General features: G+C 41.5%; 1 protein-coding gene across 3 annotated transcripts in view; it reads left to right on the top strand.

The window, feature by feature from the left end:
• Positions 1-25,556, top strand: part of ADNP2 (ADNP homeobox 2) — a 30,898-nt gene extending 5,342 nt beyond the window's left edge. For all 3 annotated transcript variants that reach the window (XM_047086200.1, XM_047086199.1, XM_047086201.1), the window contains exons 2-4: positions 2,376-2,496; positions 16,094-16,183; positions 20,789-25,556. In XM_047086200.1, the coding sequence (XP_046942156.1) occupies positions 2,389-2,496; positions 16,094-16,183; positions 20,789-24,064 (3,474 nt within the window). In that variant the 5' untranslated portion in view covers positions 2,376-2,388 and the 3' untranslated portion in view covers positions 24,065-25,556. The remainder of the gene's footprint in view (positions 1-2,375; positions 2,497-16,093; positions 16,184-20,788) is intronic.
• The last annotated feature ends 274 nt before the right edge of the window (positions 25,557-25,830 follow it).

The following is a 25,830-nucleotide window of genomic DNA, read 5'->3' as shown; positions in this document are numbered from 1 at the left end:
TCCAGAGTTCAGGCAGGAGCAGGGGAGATGACTTGTTTGATTCCTCATCCGGGAAGACTCTAAGGCCGAGGTGACATGATAGGCAGGTGTCTAGAAGTGTCTTCGTTCACGTGTCTGGTGGTTGATGTTGGAGCATTTCCATGTAGTCTCTCCACGTGGGCCAGTTAGGTTTCCTCACGATGTGGTGTCTGGATTTCAAGAGTGAAGGTTCCTAGACAGGCAGAAGTGTGTGGCATTTTGGTGCTCTAGTCTGGTAAGTCACGTGGCATTGCTTCTGCCATACTTCGTTGGTTGAGGCAGCCACAAAAGTTCTGCCCAGGTCCAAGGGCATCTGTGCCCCACCTTTGAGGAGGCCTGTCGAGATCATGTTTTAAAACGGCACGTGGAATGGGAGATATTGTCGCGTTGTCTTTGGAAAATTCGTTGGCACAGGTTGTAATCTATTGGATGCCCAAATTGTCCCATATTTGGGTTGTGGGAACTTCTTTAACCTGGCTTCTTTTGAGTCCTTTTGATGTGTCTCTTCATTCTTTGAGCAACTTCTTTATTTTCTGGTACAGGACAATCTCAGCTCATCTTGTCTTTTCCATGGTCCAGCCCTAGAATCAGCCATTTCTCTAAGGAGTCCTGGTTCTTTTTTTAATGGAAAGTTCTTTTTAGAAAGTAAGATTTGGGCCTTAGGAGTGCTCACTGCTACTGGAGTGTGCAGCTGCTTCTAGGCCATCTTAGTGACAAAGCTGTGGAAGATATACACACACATTTACGGTTGTACTTATTTTTTATTTAAGTATATATTAAAAACAATAAGGTCACACCTGTACCTCCTATTCTGGTCAAGTACCACAGGGTTTAGTTTAATTTTATGCCTTTTCAGATATTTTAAAAATAGCTTTATGGAGGGGTGCCTGGGTGGCTCAGTTGGTTAAGCGTCAACTTGTGAGTTCAAGCCCCGTGTTTTGGTCTCTGCTGTTAGCACAGAGCCTGCTTCAGATCCTCTTGTCCCCCCCCCCCCCCCGCCCCGCCCCTCTCATTCTCTCTCTCAAAAATAAAAAAATAAACATGAAAAAAACAGCTTTATGGAAATGTAACTTACATACCATACAGTTCACCTGTTTAAAGTGAATAATTCACTGTCCTCCAGTATATTCACAGAGTTGTGCATACATTGTCACATTTGATTTTTAGAACATTGGTGTTGCTCCTTAGCCATCACCGTAGAGTTCCTCTTCAGCCCTAGACAACTAATATGCTACTTTCTGTCTCTCTAAATTTGTTCTGGATGCTTGATAAGAATGGAATCTTAGAATATGTGGTCCTGCATGTCTGGCTTCTTTTACTTAGCACAGTGTTCCTCAGGGCTAATCCACATCATAGCACGTGTCAGTATTTTATTTCTTTTTATGACCAAATATTTCAGTGTATGGATATACCACATTTTATTGATCCATTCATCAGTTGATGGACATGTGGGTTGTTTCCACGTTTTGGCTATTATGAATAATGCTGTGAACATTTGTGAACAGGTTTTTGTTTGGATGCATGTTTTTAATTTCTCTTGAGTGGAATCAGTGGTTCATGTGATACTTATATATTCAATCTTTTGAGGAACTGCCAGGCTATTTTCCAAACTGGTTGCACCATTTTACACGATTCCCTCCAGGTATGAGAGGTCCAGTAGCTCCACATCCTGTCCAGCGCTGTTGTCTTTGTTTTCTTTTTTCTTTTGTTTAAAATTATAGCCATTTTAGTAGGTGTAAAGTTACATATTTCATTGTGGTTTTGAGTTTCATTTCCACAGCTGATGTTGTTTAGCGTCTTTTCCTGTGCTTCATGGCTATTTGCATATTATCTTTGGAGAAATATTCAGATCTTTTGTCCATTTTTAAGTTGGGTTCTTTGTCTTTTAGTTATTGCATTATGAGGTATTTTCTTAATATGTTCTGGATAGAAGTTCCTTCTCAGAAATACGACTTGCAAATGTTTCCTCCCATTTTTGTGGATTCTCTTTTTACTTTTTTCATGGTTTTCTTTGAGGTGTAAAAGTATTTTATTTTGATGAAGTCCAACTCTTTCTTTAGTTGTTAGTGGTTTTTGGTGTCATATCTAAGGATCCGATGCCAAATCCAAGGTCACGAAGATTTATTCCTGTTTTCTTTTGAGATTTAAGGTTTAAGCTCTTAACACAGAGGTGTATGATACATTTTTGAGTTGATTTTTGTGTATGGTGGTAAGAAAGAGTCGAACTTCATTTTTTGGCATATGGATATGTAGTTGTCCTAGCATAATTTGTTGAAAATTACTCTGTTCTTAGTGTTTTACGAACTCTGTTAAAGATATAGATACAGGTACTCAGTTTTGTTTTCTTTCTTTTTAAGGAAAGATTCAAAAATGTTTCAAATTCCTGTGGAAAATCTTGACAACATCAGGAAGGTACGAAGAAAGGTGAAAGGCATTCTTGTGGATATTGGGCTTGACAGCTGCAAGGAGTTGCTGAAGGTAAGAGTGCATGAGGCAGATGGAGAGAGGACAGTGATGCTAGAGGCGCGAGGTTGGCTTATGGAGGCAAGATTTGAACGGGGAGTTTTTGAAGAATGGATAAGGTTCTTCAAGATGGAAATTGCTAATAATTCAAATGACTGCGTGAGAGCATCATTAGTTCTTCTTTATGTCTTCTGACTTAAAGTGAGCTACTTTAAGCTGTTCAAGTTTTTAAAGTTACTTTCAGGTGGGCCTTTTTATCATCATTAGTTATCAAATATATTGGTTTTTGATCCTTGAAGGGAGTGTATTGAATTATTTGTTATTTTAGCAAAAGAAGACCCTAACTTGATTTCCCGCTGTTGTTGGAGTAATCACCAGATGGGAATTTGTACATGATGTGATAGGGGTTTTCTGATTTGTGAATTTGATATGTGCAGTCTTAACAAAAGTTTAAAAATTAAAGTCACAGTCACATACTCTGATAAGTTGTGTTCTCGTATAATTTTTTCCTTTCTTATAACTTGAGAATATATGGCTGGCATATGTAGTAAAGAAATAAATATCGTTAAGGTCTGGTGTGTATCCTTGAAGCCATTGGTAATTGTATGCATGTTTTATTCATAACTAACAAAATAAGACCGTGTCCTCTTTGTTTTTTTGGTTTTTAAACTCGTGAGCAGTTTGAGTCACAGTATTGGCCTGAGAAGGGTTAAATCTCAGACTTTCAGCCAGATTGATTTTATTTATTAAAAGTTGGTGTAAAACTAATTACCAGGATCCTCGTTATGGCCAGAACTGGTTGTTGCTCTCAAGTAGACAAATACTAATTTCTGAAGGATTCCAGGTAATTCTCTGTTCAGACATTATTGTCGCAGAGAGATCTTTGTTTTCAAATGCTGCCTTCCCCTCTACTCTCTGTTGTGTTACCTGCTCTGTTTTGCTTCAAACCTCCCATAGTACCTGATGTTATTTATTATCTGTCTCCCCCACTTAAATGGAAGAAGACAAGGACCTCCTTGTTTCGTAATCCACTGTAATAACTGTGATCAGAATTGTGATCTGGTGTGTGCACACAGACACACACACACACACACACATATATCTATATATATGTTTTTAACAAATATTTTTTGAACGAATGAATGAAAGTAAAAACCCATGTAGAGCAATACTTTTAATAACAGACTATGAGGGAAAGTCCATCTGCAAATATAAGGATGGGGGAGATACTGAAGTCGAAGCTCTTGGGGAGATGCTACTGCTCAGCGGCAGTCTTAAAGTAAGAGGATTCTCAAGAGTTCTTTGCATCTGTGTTTATAAGTCATGTTTTATGCATGAGGAAGAAAGCAAGGTGATTATTTGGAGACAAGATTGAGAAGGCTGATAGTAGACATAGGCCATTAGTAATAGAGAAGTCTTTTAAAGTTCCTAGACCCAATTCCAGGGTGCCTGGGTGGCTCATTGGTTGAATGTCCAACTGTTCATTTCATCTCAGGTCATGATCCCAGGGTCGTGGGATTGAGCCCTGCATCAGGCTCTGCACTGAGCATGGAGCCTGTTTAAAATTCTCCCTCTGCCTCTCCCCCATTCTCTCCCTCTCTCTTTCTCTAAAATTAAAAAAAACAGTAATAAAGTTTGCATACCCAATTACAATGTGTGTGTGTAAGGGGGGTTCCCCCACCCTCATATAACAGAAGTGTTCTGGTTTCCCACGTGTGGAAGCTCCCTGAAGAGAGAAATAAAATTTTTATAGTCACGATTGATTAAGTCTTTGGTCTCTCCAACTTCCAGCCCTTCTCACCTCCCCAGAAGCTGGGGTGGTCATCCTGGAAACCAGCTGCACTTTTTGGCGGGGGGTGGGGGTGGGGTGGGGGATGGGGGATGGTTCTACCAGTCACCGTCATTAATAACAAAATACCATTGCACCTTTACAGCTTGCAAGCGTTTTCAGGAACTGTGAATGAAGACCAAATTTATCTGAGAAATACATATTAGGTCATCTGAATAACCTTATTAATCATTTCTTATAACTTTCTTGTAAATCACTTTATCGCACTAAGTGTGTGTATTTAATATTTGTGGAGAATATATAAGCTAAGAACACAAGTGTGTACATATAGACACAGGATATTTCAAATGATAACGTGTGGGAACCTCCTACAGTGGTGCCTGGCATGTGGTTGATGCTCAAAAAATGGCCCTGAAGGGTAGTAGCATCTTTCAGTAAATAGACTAAGAATGTTTTTGGATCATTGGGGGGATATAAAGAGATGCTTTTTATTTTAATCTTGGCTCTTAGCTAGTTATGTGACTTTGGGCAAATCAGTTAATCTTTGGACCTCAGCGTCCTTATTACAGTGAAGGAATATAGAGAATTAAGATACCAGGATCCTCACCCTTGTTAGAGAGATGGCAGTTTAGTAGGAGTCAAAAGACCTAGTTAACAGTAATAGTGAGAAATAGGCAGAAAGATCACTTCTAGCTGGGGAGGCTAGTGTGGCCTTTATGGAGATGAGATTTGAAATGTTTTCTTTATCTTTAAAGAATGGGTAGGATTACTCAGTGGGAAGAATTAGAAAGGGTATTCCAGGAACATGGAATTTAGAACCACAACCCAGTTGATTAACCCCCATCCAACCAGCAGAGTGAATTCAAGAACACATTACACTTAAACCAAATTAACCAGTCATTCACAGTTTGCTTTAACATTTGCTCGTGTGTGTGTGTGTGTGTGTGTGTGTGTGTGTATGTAGTACTTCAAATGTGTGTTTTCTAAGAATAAGGATAGTCTGACGTTACCACAGGATGGTTATCAACTGAAGCAAACTGGTATTTTTATATCCTCTGATCCTTTGTAGCACGTCCTCCTTGTCCATGATGGACCTAGTCTAGGGTCAGGCCTTTGGCTGTCATGTCTCTTTCGTGACCTTGAATGTGAATTCAGTTTATAAATGGAATTCTGTTCCAAAATTGGTTTTGTTTTATTCTTAGATAAAACACCAGTAACAACTAAAATTTTCATCCTGGTGTCCTTTGTTTTTGACATTGTGTAGAACAGTACACTAACTTTTGCTTCCTTCGTCAGCCTGAGAATGTGTTTAGTCATCTGAATTTGTTCAAGACTTGTTTACTTTCTTGATTATGTGGATACAGATATGTACATACTTTATAAGGTGAAATTGAGAGATCTGAATGGTTTACAAGTATTCATTTAGATTAACTGTTGGGTTAAATGTTGCTAATTCTTTTGAGGGAGAAGTTTTTTTGTTTTTTTTTTTTTAATTTGTAGCTGGTCCTATATTTTATAAAATTGTTTAAAATTCAGGGAATGTAAAGTTCAGTTTAGAAAAATTAGAAAACATACGCAGAAACATAGATAAGAAAAGAAGACTCGTTTGTAAGCCATTACCCCAAAATATCCGTTGTTAACATTGTGTATTTTTCTAGATTTAAGTGAGAGTGATCAACCTATATATGATAGTATACTAGCTTTGTTTTTGTCTTTCACTGAATTTTATATTAATAATTCTTTTCCATGTCAGATGCATTTATTCTTAATCCCCCATAGTATTTAGAATCTGGGTTTCAAGCAATAGAAACCAACACTGACCAGTTTGAGCCAAAGGGAATTTAGCGGAAGACTGTGAGGCTGGCAGAGTCTGCGTTGGAAACTGGAGGAGCTAAAGAGCGGACACCTGTCATGATTCTTCCTTCTTCCTTACCCAGCATTTCAAGTTCAGTGAGATGTCATGCTACCTTCTCTGATTTCCAGAGTGTCTGGGACTGTACTTTCCCAAGAGTTAGGACTTCAGATTTTAGGCAACACAGTCTTGTTGAAAGCCTGTATGAGAAAAATGAACTTTAGTGAAGATAGACTTTTCCAAGAACCTCATCTTCTTTTCTAAAAGTAGATCTAAATCCTGCTACTCATTGGAGTCTCTTGATTTTTTTTGAAAGTTAACATTTGATTGGTTAAAGTAGGGGCTGGCGATGTAACTTACAGGGCACTGTACAAAATAAAAAAGTGGGTTTGCGCTGGCCCATAGGCCTGTTGTCCCAACCCGCAGCACGTGAGTAACTCCCAAGGGGTTGCAGCCTCTGTGCTGGGGTGCTTGTGGTACCTGGATCCAGGCAGGGGTCAAGGTCCCCACCTGAGCCCTCCCCTGCCTGAGTCTGTGCCAGGCTCCCACTGGAGGTGATGATGGAATGTGGACTTCCTAACAGCTTGGTCACTGCCCCAGGTGGTGTGGATGAGAGTGGGAATGACTGCAGGGTGAGGAGTGGAGAGCAGGCACAGACTCTTCCCCAGGAAAATTGGAGGTAGGACCATGTGCCCCATTGTCCTATCAGACTTGGTTTTACAAAACAAATTCAAAGATAAAATAATTCTCAATTTCAAGATGGTGACAACAGAGCATTAAACCCCAGCACTGGCCTTTCTGAGCACGGGGCCCCATACAGCTGCACTAGTCCTGTGCCCTTGGAGTTGGCTCTCACTGGTATTTTCTAAGACCTCAGATTTTTTTTTTTATATTTAATAATTTAGTTTACTTAACCTAATATATTCAAAATATTTCAGCATATAATCCATGTAAAGTAAGTAATGAAATATTTTGCCCTCTTTTTTCTCCTAAATCTTCCAAGGATATTTAAAGGTGTTTTTTATTATGGCAAAACATATATAACGTAGAACTTGCCATTTTTCCCATTTTTACGTACACACTTCATTAGTATTAATAACATTTACACTGTTTTTGCAACTATCCACAGTATCTGCAGTTGACTCCTGAACTTTGTGGGGGTTGGGGGCACTGAGTTCCCTTCCTCTGCGTGGTCAAATCCGGGCATAACTTTTGACTCCCCCCAGACTTAACTACTAATAGTCCACTGTTGACCAGAATCAAAAGTCAACACCAACAGTTGTATGTTGAATGTATTATGTACTGTGTTCTTGTAATAAAGTAAGCTAGAGAAAAGAAAATGTTAAAAAAATCATAAGAGAAAATACATTTACAGTACTATGTACATATTCATTGAAAAAAGTGTGTGTATAAGTGGACCTGTATGGTTCAAACCTGTGTTGTTTCACGGTCCACTGTGTTTCCAAAATTTTCATCACCTCAAACAGAAACTTTGATTATGAAACAGTAACTCTCTGTCCTCCCCAGCCCGGCCCCTGGTGACCTCTCATCTACCCTATCTCCATGGGTTTGCCTGTTATAGATGTGTCATGTAAGCGGAATTGTAATACTGGTCCCTTTGTGCCTGGTTTATCTCACTTAGGTAAATGTTTTTAAGCATAGTCCATGTTGTAGCATGTATCAAAATGTTGTTCCTTTTTATGGCTAAATCATATCCATGTGTGAATACACCTTTTTTGTTTAGCAGTTCATCTCTTGGTAGACTTTGGGTTGGTCCCATGTGTTAGCTGTTGTGAATGATGTTGCAGTGAACTTTGGCTTACAAGTATCTATTTGAGCCCCTGTTTTCAGTTTTTTGGGTATATACCTAGGAGTAGAATTATTAGATCATGTGATAATTTTATGTTGAGCTTTTGGAGGAATTGCCAAACTGTTCCCACAGAGGCTGTACCCTTTTACATTCCTACCAGCTGCGTATGAGATTTCCAGTTTATCCACGTCCTTGTCCTCTTTCTCTCTTTTTCTGTTCCTTTCTCTCTCTCCCTCCCTTACCATCCTAGTGGCTAACAAGGGTGAGCATCTTTCATGTGCTTTTTGGCCATTTGTATATCTTCTTTTTTAAAAAAAAAAATTATTTTTGGGAGAGCACAAGTAGGGGAGGGGCAGAGAGGTGGGGACAGAGGATCCGAAGTGGTCTCTACACAGACAGGCTGACAGCAGTGAGCCTGATGTGGGGCTTGAACTCACGAACCGCGAGATCATGACCTGAACTGAAATCGGACACTAGTCATTTGTAGATCTTCTTTAGAGATTTCTGTTTAAATCCTTTGCCCAGTTTTCAATTGGATTATTTGTCTTTCTCTTGTTGAATTGCAGTTCTTTATCCTGGTTGTTAAACTCTTATTAGATATGATCTTCAGGTACTTTCTCCCATTCTGTAGGTTTCTTTTTACTTTCTTGATAGTATCTTCCAATGCACAAAAGTTTTAAATTTTGGTAAAGTTCAGTTTCTTTCTTTTTTTTTTCTTTTTTAATTGTTGCTGGTGCTTTTTATGTAGTATCAGAGAATCCATTGCCAAATCCAGTCATGAAGATTCTTTTATATGTTTTCTTCTAAGAGGTTTATTGTTGTATTTCTTTCTGTTTAGATCATTGATTCATTGTGAATTAATTTTTGTATGTGGTGTGAAGTAGGAGTCCAACTTCATTCTTATGCCTGTGGAAATTCATTATCCTGGCACCATTTATCGAAGAGACTGTTTTTCCCTCATTGAATGGACTTGGCATCTTTGTCAAAAATCCTTTGGCCATGGATGTTAGGGTTTTATTTCTGGGCTTTCAGTTCTGTTCCATTGGTCTATATGTCTGTCCTCATGCTGGTGCTACATGAGATCATGAATCATGCTCCACAGACTGAACCAGCTAGGTGCCCATATACTGTTCATTACTGTAGCTTTATGGTAAGTTTTGAAATCAGGAGGTATGAGGCTTCCAATTCCTGCCTGCCTTCCTTCCTTCCTTCCTTCCTATATTGTTTTGGCTATTTGGGTTCCCTTGCAGTTCCATATGAATTTGAAGATTGGGTTTCCATTTATGCAAAAGAGACTTGGAATTTCCATAAGGATTGTGTTGTAGATCACTTTGGGTAGTATTGACATCTTGACCGTATGCCTACCCATGAACATTGAATGTCTTTCTGTTTGTTTAGGTACTTATTCTTGGTTCTTCACTGCATCAAGTTTGTGCTGTTGTGTTCAGAGTAGCCATTTCTGTGGGTCAAGTCTTGGATTAAATTGACATTTAAACCAGTGTTACAGATTGTCATGTTGTGAGCCCACCCCTATACCAATCTTTAAGAGACCTATATATGTATAAGTAGATGTTTAAGAGCTTATTAACCTGTTGTTTGTATATCTTATCTATAAAAATATATTGGAATATTGTTAGTATCTATTTATTTCCTAATAATTGTTTTTTTCTTTCTTACTAGCCCCCCTCCCTCTCCCCCCCCCCCCCCCCACACACCTGGCATTGGAGAACACTTCCTTTAAACTCTCCTCCCATAAATACAAATCAAAGCCACACTGAGATACCACCTCACTCGGGTCAGAGTGGCTAAAATTAGCAACTCAAGAAACAACAGATGCTGGTGAGGATGTGGAGAAACGGGAACCCTCTTGCACTGTTGGTGGGAATGCAAACTGGTGTAGCCGCTCTGGAAAACAGTGTGGAGGTTCCTCAAAAAATTAAAAATAGAACTACCCTCTGACCCAGCAATAGCACTACTAGGAATTTACCCAAGGAATAAAGGAGTGCTGATGCATAGGGGCACATGTACCCCAATGTTTAGAGCAGTGCTTTCAACAGTAGCCAAATTATGGAAAGAGCCTAAATGTCCATCAACTGATGAATGGATAAAGAAGATGTGGTTTATATACACAAGGAATACTGCTCGGCAATGAGAAAGAATGAAATCCTGCCATTTGCGGCAATGTGGATGGAACTGGAGGGTGTTATGCTAAGTGAAATAGTCAGAGAAAGACAGATACCATATGTTTTCATTCATATGTGGATCTTGAGAAACTTAACAGAAGACCATGGGGGAGGGGAAGGGAAGGGGCAAAAAAAGAGTTACAGAGGGAGGGAGGCAAACCATAAGAGACTCTTAAATGCAGAGAACAAACTGAGGGTTGGTGCAGGGTGGGGGAGAGGGGAAAGTGGGTGATGGGCATTGAGGAGGGCACTTGTTGGGATGAGCACTGGGTATTGGATGGAAGCCAACTTGACAATAAATTATATTTAAAAAAATAATAAACTCTCCTCCCTTATCTCCTGTGACAAAACATTGCTGTTTCTTTCTTTTCCAGTGTTTTCTTATGAAAAATTTAAACCTACAGAGATGTTGAAAGGACTGTACAGTGAAAGCTCATCTACCTAAATTCTACAAAATTAATATATATATATGTGTGTGTGTGTGTGTGCATATATAAAAATCATCATCTGTAAAACATTGTATGTATATAGGAATAACTCCATATATTAAACAATTATGTGTTTGTCTTTAGCCCATCATTCTTATTTTTTGATGCATTCCAAAGAATGTTGCAGCAACAGTACATTTTACCCTTAACACTCAGCTTACATGTCACTAGAGTTTAGTGTTTGTTGCAGCATTTGGGGGGTGGGGAATTCATATGCTGTGAAATGCACTAAAGTGTCTTCAGATGATGATTTGTGACATGCTTATCTTCATGAAATACGAGTCTCCATCAAGATGTAGGACAATTCCTTCACTCCAGAAAGTTTCCTCTGGCCCTGTTTCAGTCAGTCCCTGCCCCACTCCACTGACTACCACTGTTCTGAAATTTTGTACTATAGATTAGATTTGCCTATTCTACAGTTTTATGTAAATGAAATTATATGTGCTCCTGTGAGAGATTGTTCTGTGTGGTTGCAGTATTCCATTACCTACATGGATTAGTTTATTGATCCTTTCTTCTGACGTTTGACACCTAGGCTCTCGTTAGTTTTTAGTTATTGTGAATAAGGTTCTTATGAATATTCTTATAAAAGTATTTTTGTGGACATCTGTTTATGGGGTTGTTTAGTTTTATAGGAAACGGCCAGACCTTTATGTAGTGTGATTCCACACTCCTGTTAATAATAGTGTGTGAGGGGAGCACCTGGGTGGCTCAGTTGGTTAAGTGTCTGACTTCGGCTCAGGTCATGATCTCACAGTTCGTGGGTTTGAGCCCTGCATCGGGCTCTGGTCTGACAGCTCAGAGCCTGGAGCCTGCTTCAGGTTCTGTGTCTCCCTCTCTCTCTCTGCCCCTCCCCCACTCACGCTCTGTCTCCCTCTGTCTCAAAAATAAATAAACATTAAAAAAAATAGCGTGTGAGGGTTTCAGTTGTATCCTTAACATTTGGTGGTATTGAATTAAAAAAAAAATTGAAATGAAGCTTAAAATAGCAGTAAGAATGTCCATTATGTTACCATGCAGTGTGATTGTTAGCCCCATTTTTTAAGTTTATTTATTTATTTTGGGGGGGGGGGAGGAATCCTAAGCAGGCTCGGCACTGTCTGCAGGGAGTCCGATGTGGGGCTAGAACTCACGAACTGCGAGATCGTGACCTGAGCCACCCAGGAGCCTCACTTGGTTCTTTTTATATGTTGGATGGATTTGCAGAATTTTTCTTAAGGATTTTTCCATGTATGTTCATGAGTGACATGGTCTGTAGTTTTAATTTTGTAATATCTTTTGTCTGGTTTTGGTGTCAGGGTAATGCTGGCCTTGTGGAATGAACTGGGAATTGTTTCTTCCTCTTCAAGAACTTAGTGTAGAATTGATAATATTTTTTCTGTAAATGTTTAGAATTCCCAACGAAGCCATCGGGAGTTGGAGTTTTATTTGTGGGAAGGTTTTTAACTTTGAATTCAATTTCTTGACTAGATATCAAGTTATCATCTCTTTCTCTTTCTCTCTCTTTTTTTTTTTTTTTGAACCAGCTTTGGTGGTCTTTTTTTAAGGAATTTATCCATTTCAACTTAAGTTGTCTTATTTATCGACATAAAGTTGTTCATATTATTTCTTATCTGTAGGAGCTGTAGTGATCTTGTTTTTTAGGCATTTGTTTTCTTAGTACTTAACACCATAAATGTCCCTTGAGAGCATTGCAGAAGTATCCTTCACATTTGATTTACTGTGTTTCTACTTTCATTCAGTTTTGAAATGCTGTCTAATTTTGTTCATGATTTCTTCTTTGATCCATGAATTAAAAGGGTGTTTAATTTCTAGAATTTGGGGATTTTCTAGATTATTTTTTGTTACAGATTTCTGTTAAATTTTGCTTTGGTTAGAGAATATACTTTATAATTATTCTAATTCTTTTAAATTTATTGAGACTTAGGGCTCTGCCCAAGCTCTGTCTTGGTAAGTGTTTCATGTGGATTTGCTGTTACTGGCTGGAGAGCTCTATTAGCGTTCGGTCAGGTGGTCAGGTGGTTGGTTGTGTTCAGTCCTGTGTATCCTTATCCTTCCTGATTTTTGTGGATTTGTTATATTCTCTCATTGAGAGAAGAGGGGGTGTTGACGTCTCCGACTGTATATTTGGATTTGATTATTTCTCTTTTCAATTTAATCAGTTTTTGTCTCATGTACTTTTCTCTGAGTACATACACGTTTAGGATTGCTTTGTTCTGCTGATGAATTGTCCTGTTGTTACAAAGTGACCTTCTATCCATGTTAATATTTCTCCCCCTGAAATCTGCTTTGTTTGATGGTAATGTGATTCCTCCAGCTTTCTTCTGATTAGTGATAGCATGACACCTCTCTTTCCATCTTTTTACCTTTAACCTGTCTGTCTTTGTATTTAAAGTGAAATTTTGGGGGCGCCTGGGTGGCTCAGTCAGTTAAGTGTACGACTCTTGATTTCGGCTCAGGTCATAATGTCCTGGTTTGAGTTTGAGTTTGAGTTTGAGCCCCAAGTTGGCTTGTTGCTGACAGTGCGAAGTCGGCTGGAGATTCTCTGCCTCCGTCCCTCTCTGCCCCTCCCCCACTTGTTCTCTCTCAAAAATAAACATTTAAAAAAACGTTTAAAATGAAATTTGTGTAGATAGCATTTAATTGGATCTTGTTTTTATTTACCCAGTCTGATACTCTGTGCCTCTTAATTTAAGTATTTAGACCAGGGGTAGGCAAACTATGCTTCGTGGGCCAAATCTGGCTTGCTGTCTATTTTGTAAATAAACTGTCTTGGAACGTAGCCATGCTTGTTAGTGTTCATGGCTGCCTTTGTGTGTGATGGTGGCACTGAGTAATTGTGTGAGAGCCTGCATGGCTGGCAGAGCCCTAAATATTTGTTATCTGGCTTTTACTTTAGAAAAAGTTTCCAGCTCTTGTTCTTTAGTGTGGTTATTGATATGGTTGGGTTTAAATTGCCCATGTCACTGTTTCTTTTTACTGTCTTTTCTGTGCTTCCTTTTTCATTCTTCTTCTGCTTTGTTTTGGATTGGACAGTTTTTATGATTCCATTTTATCTCCCATTATTGGCTTATTAGCTGTATGTTTTTGTTTACCTTTTTTTAAAGTTTATTTATTTGTTTTTGAGAGAGAGTGAGAGCATGCGAGCATGAGCACAAGCAGGGGAGGGGCAGAGAGGGGGGGAGACAGAGAATCCCAAGCAGGCTCCGCACCGTTAGCATGGAGCCTGATGCAAGGCTTGAACTCACGAACTGTGAGATCATGACCTGAGCTGAAATCAAGAGTCCGATGCCTAACCAACCGAGCCCCCCAGGCGCCCCGTTTACCTTCTAATATAATACCGCTCCACGTATAAGAACCTTACAGAGGGTGTCTGGCTGGCACAGTTGGTAGAAAATGTGACTCGATCTCAGGGTTGTGAGTTCTAGTCCCACATGGGGTATAGAGATTACTTAATAAATAAAGATTAAAAGAAAAAAACATCAATACTATGCTCTCATTTCCCATTCTAGCCTTTGTGTTATTGTTGTCATACGTTTTACTTGTACATATGTTATCACCTCAGAATACATTATTTCCAATTTAAATCTTTGTACGAATTTGCACTTTTCTCTAGTTCTGAATTGACTTGGTAAGTAGTGTATTAGCATAGGTACATTTGAAGACAGCTATTATATTATTATCTGGCTTAACTAATTCTTTTTTGTATTACAAATAATCTTTAATCATTGTAAAAACAGCAGTGTAAATTGGGAAAGTTAGAAAATGGAGGTAATCCTTTCTTTAGAAAATAAAATTTTAAATGCCACATTTCTGCCATTCAGAGATTACCGCTACTGACATCTTACTGTTTAGCCTTCTCTTTCTTTGTGCAAACACTTGTGTGAGTAGAGTCTTTACCACAGTGAGCTCTTATTCTCTTACTGGTCATGCTTTTTCAGTTACCTGCATCTTTCGGTGTTGTTAACGCTTGTCTTTCTCATCTGATACCTAGTCCACATTCTGACTTCTCCAGTTTTCCTCCAGATACGTCTTGCACTTGGTTTATCTGATGCAGGATTCAGTGTGAACACTGTTGCATCTGGTTGTCCAGTTCTCACTATCCCCATCCCTCCCTCCGTCTCCTCACCCTCTTCTGTTGTGTTGGCCGCACCCTTGTCCACACTGTCCTCCCCATACTGACTCTGGTGTCCTTGGTCAGGCACACACTTGGAGCTCCTACTTGATACTCTCCCAGGAGCCTCCCAAGTGCTCACCCCTGACAGAAGACCGTGTTTGCTTATGGAGCTTCTCTTTTTTGAAAATTATGGGGGCAGGGGGACGCCTGGGTGGCTCAGTCGGTTAAGTGTCCAACTTCGGCTCAGGTCATAATCTCAGGGTTCATGAGTTCGAGATCCTCCTTCCCCATCTCCCTCTGCCCCACCCATGCTTGCGCTATCTCAAAATAAACTTAAAAAATAAAAATCATTGGTGGGAAATCTCATCTGTTTATTTCTTATAAAACTGTAGTTTTTAACTACAATTTAAAACTTTAATTTTTAGGGGTGTTTGGGTGGCTCAGTCGACTAAGCGTCCAACTTGGGCTGAAGTCATAATCTTGCAGTTTGTGAGTTTGAGCCCCACCTCAGTCTCTGTGCTGACAGCTCGGAGCTCTGTGCTGACAGCTTCAGATTCTGTGCTTCAGATTCCCCTCTCTGCTTCTTCCCTGCTCATTCTCTGTCTCTCTCAAAAATAAATGTTAAAAAAATTTTTCACCCTGTGACCCAGCAATTGCACTACTAGGTATTTATCCAAGGGACACAGGTATGCTGTTTCGAAGGGGCACGAGCATGCCAATGTTTACAGCAGCACTATCACCAATAGCCAAAGTATGGAAAGAGCCCAAATGTCCGTCCCTGGATGAATGGATAAAAGAGATGTGGTATATATACACAATGGAGTATTACTCGGCAATCAAAAAGAATGGGATCTTGCCATTTGCAACTACGTGGATGGAATTAGAGGGTATTATGCTAAGCGAAATTAGTCAGAAAAAACCAAATATATGACTTCACTCATATGAGGACTTTAAGACACAGAACAGATGAACACAAGGGAAGGGAAACTAAAAACGGAAGGGGACAAAACATAAGAGACTCTTAAATATGGAGAACGAACAGGGTACTGGAGGGGTTGTGGGAGGGGCGATGGGCTAAATGGAGGAGGGGCATTAAGGAATCTACTGAAATCATTGCTGCACTATGTGCTAACTAACTTGGATGTAAATTAAAAAAATAAAATATTTTTTTCAAAAGATGTTTAAGACTTTAATATTTAATTGGATTATTTCAGCCTTTTCCTCTGTTCTTGTGCTTTATGGCTGCAGTTTGCTCATGGGCTACATTTTCATTTCACTTTCCCACGCGGATTTCTTAGGTGCTAAGTAATCCCTTCAGGTTATTTATCTTCTGAAATTGCTTAATGGTCTCTCTTTTTCTCCCTTTTTAAAAGGACCTTAAAGGCTTTGATCCAGGAGAGAAGTACTTTTTTAACACATCATGGGGAGATATTTCTCTCTGGGAACCTTCTGGAAAGAAAGTGGTATGTATTTTTGTATTTGATTTTTATGTTTCCTCAGAAGCTGGGGGTAAGTTTCAGTCTACTTTTGAGGAACATCACATGTGTTGGGATTGCTGATGAGTGAGGGGGAGAGGCGTAAATGTAAACACTCAGGGAAGGAGCAGGAGAAAGTGAAATGCTTTATAATATAGAATCATTGATGCTTTGAGAGGTTTCTGTACATAAAGTTGAAAAAGTGATGTAGTGAAACTGTTATTTGTCCTTGATCGTAAGATGCTACTCATATAAGAAGGGCCTTGGTTTCTAACCATTCTGAGTAAAAAGAAATGCCATGACATTATGTGTGATGAAAGTACATCCTGGTTTCAGAAATTTAAAGTTGAAAGCTTACAATTTAAAAATACAGATCTTTTAGTTGAGGAATACAATTTATAATAATTTGAGGCCAAACCCAAGCAGATTCAAGCTAAATTCTCCTCATTAAAGTGTTTTCTGGAAACCCTTTCCTACTATCCAGCCATCCATAACATTAGCATCTTCCTCACTGTCATGCTCAGCCTGTCCCAGCACAGAGCCCAGTACGGGGCTCCAACCCACAGACCGCGAGATCATGACCTGAGCTGAAGTCAGACACTTAACTGACTGAGCCACCCAGGCTCCCCAGGACTTTTGACTTTAAATAAACTTTTCCTATCACTAGTCAATCATTGTTCTGTCACAATTTTCTGTATCAACATTTCTGTTGTCAACTGTTCTCAGTTCCACTTTTCTGCCTGTCTTGTGTCACACCTGTTGGTCTCCTGCCCTCCTTGACCCAACACTTCCCTCTCTACCATCAGACACAAGATGCCTTGAAACCCCTTTGACTTGGTAATTCTCCTGCTTGGAACAGCATATGGCTGTTCAGATATGCCTTGCTTTGAAGACCTTGACTTCATGAATCTTTTCTTACATCTCACTGATTTCTGTCTTCCAAATTCTCAGAAGATCCTATAACGCAACATGCACTGTAATATATAATTATATGCTTTTCATCAAGAAACACTTTTTGAAACCTGCTACAAAGTAGGTAAAACTTTCTGAGTGCCTAATACAAAGAGGTACAAGTTAGGTTTTTTCCTCAAGGTGTGTATGTTTTTGTTGGGGTGAATAGAGCCTGGGCATAACGTGTTAAATCAGTATGAAATAGTGGTGTTTGGATTTGTTGACCAGACACCATGTTCAGAAAAGCCACCGAAGCCTGGTGTGGCAGAGGCTGTGCTGTCTGCTAGCTCAGGGCCTTATTCCTGTTTGTTCCTAAGGTGGCAGAAATGTGCAGTCATGCTGGATTGATTCTGTGGCTTGTGCTACAGTGAGGTCTTCAGGGGCTCAGAAAAAAGAGATTTGTTAAACATTCGGGTTTTGGGGAGAGAGACGTGCTAAGGTCCTGTCAGGTGACGGAGCTCAGTGCAAGACCTGAGGAAGCAGCCTGACAGGGAGACGGTGAACTGTCCAGGGCAGGGGTTTCTGCCAGCACCTAGATCCTCTGCATCTGTCCTTTGTCATTTTTCTTCCTCTGTTGCCAGTAGGGCCCAGGTCTCCACTCCCCGTGTTCCCCAGTGATATTCACCCCAGAGCTTCTGCAGGGGGCTGTTATGGGAATGTAGACTTTCATTTCTCTTGGATAAGTGCCTAGGCTTGAGATTGCTGGATTGTATATGATAAAGAAGTACATATTTACCTTTATGACAGATGCCACACTGTTTTCCAAAGTGGCTATACCCTTTTGCTTTCCCTCTGTGATGGGGGGGGGGGGGGTCTAGTTACTGTGCACACAAGCTAGCCTCAGTTCTGTCTCATTTATGGTGCTTAATGGTTTTATCCACTTATTTTCCATTCTAATAGGGTTGTAGTGGTACCTTTTCTGGTTTTAATTTGCATTTACCTAGTGACTAATGATGTTGAGCATCTTTTCATGTGTATATTTGGCAGCTGGATGCCCTCCGGTAGTGTAAAAGTCTTTTACCCATTTTCTAAAATTTGGGTTATTTTTTTCTTATTGGGACTTGAACATGTCTACAACATGTATTCTGGATATAAGTCCTTTATTAGGTGTGAGGTTTGCAAATATCGTCTCCTAGCCAGTGGCTTGTCTTCTTTCATTTCCTTCCTTCCTCCCTCCCTCTCTCCTTCCCTCCCTTCCACTTTTGAGAGGCAGAGAGAGAGGGAGACACAGAATCTGAAGTAGGCTCCAGGCTCTGAGCTGTCAGCACAGAGCCCGACGCAGGGCTTGAACTCATAAAACCGAGAGATCATGACCTGAGCCAAAGTCGGACACTTAACTGACTGAGCCACCTAGGCACCCCAACAGTGTCTTTCACGGAGCAGAAGCTTTCTTACTTTGATGGAGTCCAGTTTATCAGTTGTTTTTTTTTTTATGGATTATGTTTTTGTTTTCATATTTAAGAAATCTTTCCCTAATCCAAAGATCTGTTCAACATTAATATATAGTAACGTGCAGTTGTTAGTAATTTCTTTTGGCTCTTTCATTGAGTGTAATTTTCATTAACTGGTTTTTCACTACGCTATTTCATTAAGTATAAAACACACCATTTAAAAAATGTATTATTGGGGCTCCTGGCTGCCTCAGTTGGTAGACCATGAGGCTCTTGATCTCGTGGTTGTAAGTTTGAGCACCACATTGGGTGTGGAGGTTACTTAAAAATAAAAAATTCTAGGGCCACCTGGGTGGCTGTCAGTGGAGGGTCCAACTCTTTATTTTGGCTCAGGTCATTATCACGGGGTTGTGGGATTGAGCCTGTGTGAGGCTCCAAGCTGAGCGTGGCTCCTGCTTGAGATTCTCTCTTTCTCTCCTTCTGCCCCTCCCCCTGCTTACACGTATGCGTGTTCTCTCTCTAAAATAAAATACATATATATATATATATATATATATATATATACGCACACACATATATATAAAAGATAAAAATTAAAAATGCTAAATTGTACTAGTCAAGTATAGTTGATGTATAATGTTAGTTTCAGATGTAAACAGTGGTTCAACAACTGTGTACATTTCTCAGTGCTCCCCACGATAAGTGTAGTCAGTTACCATACAATGTTATTACAAAATTATTGACTATGTTCTGAGACACACCATTTTTTAACGAACCACTAATAAAAAAAAACCTAAAGCAATGCTTAAACTTTGTTGTACTCTTGAACTGTTAGTTGTAAGGTGTATCCAGATTTCTGAGATAATAAAATATGAATCTGTGAAATACGGGTTGTTGTTTTTTTAGTTTTTGGTCCGGGGTTGGCTGTTGCCTTAGGTTTATTCTGCGTGCTATCAGAATGGCAGAACCTGGGATATTGCTAATTGCTGAGAAGGCAGTTCCACATTGCTGAACATGTTTCGGTGACTTCTCTGACTTGTGACAAGAGGGAAACCTGTACAAATAGAGAGAGGGTGACAGAACCTACAGAATGTGTGTGGGGGCATGAGAACACAAGCTTAGGAAGGGTGGGGTGATCCGCTGTGGCAGCAAGAATCCGTGTCTCAGAGAGATCTACGACACAGCCCATCTCCCCTACAGCCGATGCTGGGACCCAGCATGAAGGTCCAGGTCTTACCTTCCTCCTCAGTGACACTAGGGCCAGGTGTTCTGTGGTTCAGCACCTCTAGGGTCTGGAGACTTGCGAGACCAAAGACTTCATGGCTGTCAGACCTTCACAAACCCAGCAAATTTTTGGATGTTAGAACATTGCATTGCTCCGTTGTCTTGCTCTTATACAGATGCCTGTTCTTATGCCCCAAGCCTATTGGATTCCCCTGTGTTTGCCCCGAAGAGAAGTTCTGCATGGTTGGTCTGCGTTCTGGCCTGGAACTCGTTCAGGATTGTTGTAGCTCTTGAGGAACAGCCTCTTTCCTTACAACTTGTCACATAGCGTATTGGACACTTGCATGTTGTAAGCACTGTCCATTTGGCTCCTACCTTCTCTAGGAGTGAGGGAAATAACAGTAATGACGGTTTAACAATTTGCATGTTAGGTTATTTGCAGGTAAATTCTAGAGGTTTTAGAATTTGAAGTACAAACGACATTGGAACTAGGGGAAGTGGGATGAGAAAGGGAGAAACTAACTTTCTGTAGCAGAGAACAGAGTTTCTTGTACTGGAGTGAGGAGATTCAGGTTTTAGTAGATGGCCTGGAAGGGGTCGGAGTGACGTGCTATGGGCCAGGTCCTGTGAGCACCGTCTGCAGCTAGGAATCGCTGCTACATTTTTAGACGTTTGAGGCGAAAAATGAATACTGTTTTGTGATATGAAAATTCTTTGAAATTTGAACTAGTGTCTGTATAGTTTTGTTGGCGCAAAGCCACGCTCATTGACTTGCATATTATCTACAGGCGCTTTTGTGTTACGATGGCTGCACCAAGTAGTTGGCATAGAGGCAGTATTTACTCTCTGGCCCTCTAAGAAAAAGCTTGCCCTGGCTCAGAAAAACACCATTCCCTGAGGGATGATAGTGTTACATTATCTGGCACATTAGAAGAAAAAGAATCCTATACTTGTGAACTGTAGAAGGTGTAGGATCTGGTATTTTTATTGAAGTATGTTTGACTTTCTTTTTTGTTTTTTTTAACAGAGATATCGAACAAAGCCATACTGTTGTAGCCTCTGTAAATACTCTACAAAAGTGCTTACTTCATTCAAAAATCATTTACATCGCTACCATGAAGACGAAATTGATCAAGAGCTGGTGATCCCTTGCCCAAACTGTGTATTTTCCTCTCAACCCAAAGTTGTGGGAAGGCACTTCAGAATGTTTCATGCACCTGTCCGGAAAGTCCAGAACTACACAGTGAATATTTTAGGCGAACCTAAGTCTTCTAGGAGTGATGTGATAAGTTTTACATGTTTAAAATGTAACTTTTCAAACACTTTGTACTACAGTATGAAGAAGCATGTGCTGGTAGCCCATTTTCACTACTTAATTAACTCCTACTTTGGCCTGCGAACTGAGGAAACGGGTGAGCAACCGAAAACCGACGAAAGTCTTTCTACTGAGAAGATGCCACCGTCTGACAAGTACTATTGTAAAAAGTGCAACGCCAATGCCAGCAGCCAGGATGCTTTAATGTACCATATTTTGACTTCAGATATACACAGGGATTTGGAAAATAAACTCAGATCTGTGATCTCAGAACATATTAAGAAGCCCGGCCTTTTGAAGCAGATGCACATTGCTCCAAAGCCAGTGGCACCCTTGGCTGTGCCCCCAAACGGCGGAGCTCCGGGCATCGCAGCCACATCTCCCTGCTTTCGTCTTGCCTTGCCACAGAACAGCCAAAGCCAGACCGTCGTGCAGCCAGTGCAGGGCGCAGTCCAGCCAGTGACTGTGGCCTCGGGCACTTCTGGAAGCCTCACCCACTCTCCGCCTGCTGTTGCCCAGTCCCACGTGGCCCTGGTCTCCAGTCCTCTGCCGGTGGGCCAGAGCAACCTCCCTCTGCCGCCCTCAGCCCCGCAGCCTGTCTTTCTTTCTCATGGAGTCCCGCTTAACCAGTCTGCAAATCCTCCTGTGTTGCCCTTGAGTCAGCCAGTCGGACCTGTCAATAAGTCTGTTGCAACTGGTGTCCTCCCCTTAAACCAGACCATCCGCCCAGGGGCCGTATCCCTTAGCCAGCCCGTCGGGCCCATAAACAGACCAGTTGGGCCTGGAGTTCTTTCAGTAAGCAGACCTGCTGGGCCTGGAGTTCTTCCTGTCAGTCCGTCCGTCACTCCCGGGGTTCTTCAGGCCGTCTCACCAGGGGTGATTTCTGTGAGTCGGACAGTCCCGTCAGGGGTCCTGCCTACAGGCCAGATGACCCCTGCCGGGGTCATCCCTTCGGGACAGACGGCAACTTCTGGGGTGCTTCCTGCGGGCCAGATGGTCCAGTCAGGGGTTCTCCCCATTGGCCAGACGGCCCCATCGGGGGTTCTCCCCGCTGGGCTGACGGCCCCCTCGCGGGTTCTGTCTGCGGGCCAGACGGTCCCGCTGAGGGTGCTGCCTGCAGGCCAGGTCGTCCCACCGGGGCTCCTTTCTCCCAACCAGACGGTCTCGTCGGGTGTTCTCCCTGTGAACCAGGGTATTAATTCCGGCGTTCTGCAGCTCAGCCAGCCTGTCATGTCAGGAGTGCTGCCTGTGGGCCAGCCGGTGAGGCCTGGCGTCCTGCAACTGAATCAGCCTGTGAGCACCAACATCCTGCCTGCAGGTCAGCCAGTTAGACCTGGCGCTTCTCAGAACACCACTTTCCTCACGTCAGGCTCTATCCTCAGACAGCTGATACCTACGGGGAAACAGGTGAATGGGATTCCCACGTACACACTTGCCCCCGTATCAGTCACTTTGCCTGTGCCTCCAGGAGGTGTTGCAACTGTCCCCCCACCCCAGGTGCCCATCCAGCTCCTGCAGTCGGGCACAGCTGCGCAGATGGCCAGTTCCATGGCCAGCATGCCCTCTCCTCCAGTGGTGGTAAATGCCACTCAGAATATGTTTGTTCAGGCGTCTCCATCTGTGGCAGAGGCCAGTCAGGCGCTCAAACAGGCGAAGCAGTGGAAAACCTGTCCGGTCTGTAATGAGCTCTTCCCTTCCAATGTCTACCAGGTTCATATGGAAGTGGCTCATAAGCATAGTGAGTCCAAATCTGCTGAAAAACTGGAGCCTGAAAAGCTGGCAGCGTGTGCGCCGTTTTTAAAGTGGATGAGAGAGAAAACCGTTCGCTGTCTCTCTTGTAAGTGCTTAGTGTCCGAGGAGGAGCTTATCCATCACTTGCTCATGCACGGCCTGGGGTGCTTGTTCTGTCCGTGCACTTTTCATGACATTAAAGGTCTTTCGGAGCACAGTCGGACTGTGCACCGAGGGAAGAAGAAGTTACCTGTGGATTATAGTAACAAAGGTTTTCAGTTGGATATCGATGCTAATGGCAACCTGCTGTTTCCCCATCTTGACTTCATTACCATATTGCCAAAGGAGGAGCTCGGGGAGCGGGAAGTCTACTTGGCGATACTGGCGGGGATACACTCCAAGTCACTGGTGCCCGTGTACATAAAGGTGAGGCCCCAGACGGAGGGCGCCTCTGGGAGCCCCAGCAAACAGGCTCTGACTTGCCCCTTTTGCTTTGGCACCTTTGTGACGACGGAGGCGTACGAGCTGCATTTGAAGGAGAGGCACCACATCACGCCAACGGTCCACACCATCCTGAAGTCTCCGGCCTTCAAGTGCATCCACTGCTGTGGGGTCTACACGGGCAACATGACCCTGGCAGCCATCGCCATCCACCTGCTGCGCTGCAGGAGTGCCCCAAAGGACAGCAGCTCAGACCTCCAGATCCAGCCTAGTTTTATTGAGAACAGCGAGCTGCTCTTGGTGAATGGGGAGGTGATCCACGACTCCAGTTTTTCTGTGAAGAGGAAGCTGCCCGATGGCCACTTTGGGACAGAAGACCAGAGGGACGTGGAGGAGCGGCCCCTCGTCATAAACACCGACGCAGCCCCGGCTCCCGAAAAGGTGACGAGTGCGGTGCCTTTTAAAAGACAAAGGAATGAAATCAGGACAGAGGGACCGCTCATTAGTGAGGATGCCCTTCAGATTTTAGCATTAAATCCTAAAAAATATGAAGACCGTTCTTACGAGGAAAAAAAGCAATTTCTTAGAGATTATTTCCACAAGAGACCATATCCTAGTAAAAAGGAAATAGAACTTCTTTCCTCACTCTTGTGGGTGTGGAAGATTGATGTGGCTTCATTTTTTGGAAAAAGAAGATACATTTGCATGAAAGCAATAAAAAATCACAAGCCTTCTGTGCTTTTAGGCTTTGATATGTCTGAACTTAAAAACGTTAAACACAGGTTGAACTTTGAGTTTGAGCCACAAAACTTGTAAAAAAAAAAAAAAAGAAATAGGAAATCTGAAGTACTAGATATTTAGTAGTTTTTTCAATTGAGATTTAAAAAAATGTTATTTTCTTCACTGTATGTTGAACTAATCAATTTCAGTGGTCTTTATGCTGCTCTTTAGATTTATTTCAGGTGCTCAGAAAGACTTCTATATAAAAGAAGTGAATAGTTGTTTCGGATTTATTGTTTCCTGCGGTTTGATTTTGTAACAATTATTTTTAGTTCTTCCCTGTCATGTAAATTAAATCCTTGGCTCTTTCATGCACGTCTTGTTTCCTAGTAGTGTCAGTATCGTAGGATGAAAACTGAAACCTGTATGTTTGTGTTTTCATTTAAGGAAATTTCAGCTTGTTTCAGAATACTTGATTAACTGCATTGATCTCCCTCAGTTAGCTTCACGTGTAGCAGCAAACGGTAAGCGCCGAGGCTGACAGAAGTGAGTACACACCCCTGTGATGTGTGTACTTCCCTCAGGACGCACTGCGTTAACTTGCGCTGGTTTCTTCTTCTCAAGGTACTTGCTTTCTAGATTGTGATTCTGATTTACATTTTTTCAAGTTTGTCCTAGCTGCTGTCTTTTATTACAACTCATAGAAAACCAAATGTTTTCCTTTGTTAAAAATATACTGAACCTGAAGCTTGCTATTTAGCTCGTTAAGAGTTATTTTCAAATAAAGCAGTTTTGTAGGTGCGGAAATCCTTTTTAGTGTGGACTTCTCCCCTTTTTGATATGATGGTAAGTCATTTCCCCGTTCAAAAGTAAGACAATACATTTTTAGTGCCTTTAGAATAAATGCTGAACACACACTCAGACTCTCCTCCCAATCCAACTCTTCATAAACCAGTGAAAGGAAAGGACCATGTGACTCAGGAATTAAATTTTTACCCCTGAGTGTGGAAGCTAACTATAGAGTGTAGACATAGGTTTTCAGAGAACGAAGCGAAATGAGTAGAGCAAGAGCTGTATCCGTGTTGCTGTATTACATCTTTGACAGTTTTCTAGAGGTAAACGTACTTGTTCTGGGGAGATGGGCTTTCCTCTAGCCCAGTTGTCTGGGTTAATGGGGTGGGGATTGCTGAAGAACTCCACTGTATTACTGTCCTTTGGACAGTTAAACCTCCAGGGTTTTTTTCCACACACAGAATAACTAAAAGCACCAGAGCCAGCAATGGAGACCAGCCAGTTTTGACCTTAAATCATATTCCTGGTGGTACCCAGCAGAGGCACCTGTCCGACGTACTCAGAGGATATGATGGTCTCTGGGAAATAAGACAATGTTACTCTATGGATTTTAAAAAGTAGAATTCTTGCATGTAATTGCTTATAATGTGCATTTTTGAGGCATTTGTGAAACTGGTCTGTGATTGTTGGTGTACTCTGTTGTAAATCCAAAAAGAGCTTGTTGAAGTTTATTTTTTTTTTAACCTATTGTTTCAGAGTGTCTATTTTGAATTAAAATTTGTTATACCACTGCAAACAGAACTGTTTAATTCTTTTAACAGATGTGTCACTGTGACTTAGTAATCATCTAAATGTAGAAATACATACCACATTTATTTGCTAAAAAACACTGCTTGTCACTGTGAAAGTAGGTCAGGATAACCCCGAAGAGCTAGTTACCAGTGCCTCCACGGTAGATGTGGCTAAATCCTCTTGACGTGTCTGTGATGTTGGCCTCCACCGTCAAATCGGATGTCAAGTAGCGTCGAACTCGCCTGTCCTGAGGCTGTGCTGGTGACTGTCCGTGTGGT

This window comes from Lynx rufus, unplaced genomic scaffold (genome assembly GCF_022079265.1).
Source record: "Lynx rufus isolate CCGP_SWC_20201006 ecotype Redwood Valley unplaced genomic scaffold, mLynRuf1.p SCAF_20, whole genome shotgun sequence".
Classification (NCBI taxonomy): Eukaryota; Metazoa; Chordata; class Mammalia; order Carnivora; family Felidae; genus Lynx; species Lynx rufus.
The sequence above is the reverse complement of the archived record's forward strand: the minus strand, read 5'-3'. Positions and strand labels throughout refer to the sequence as shown.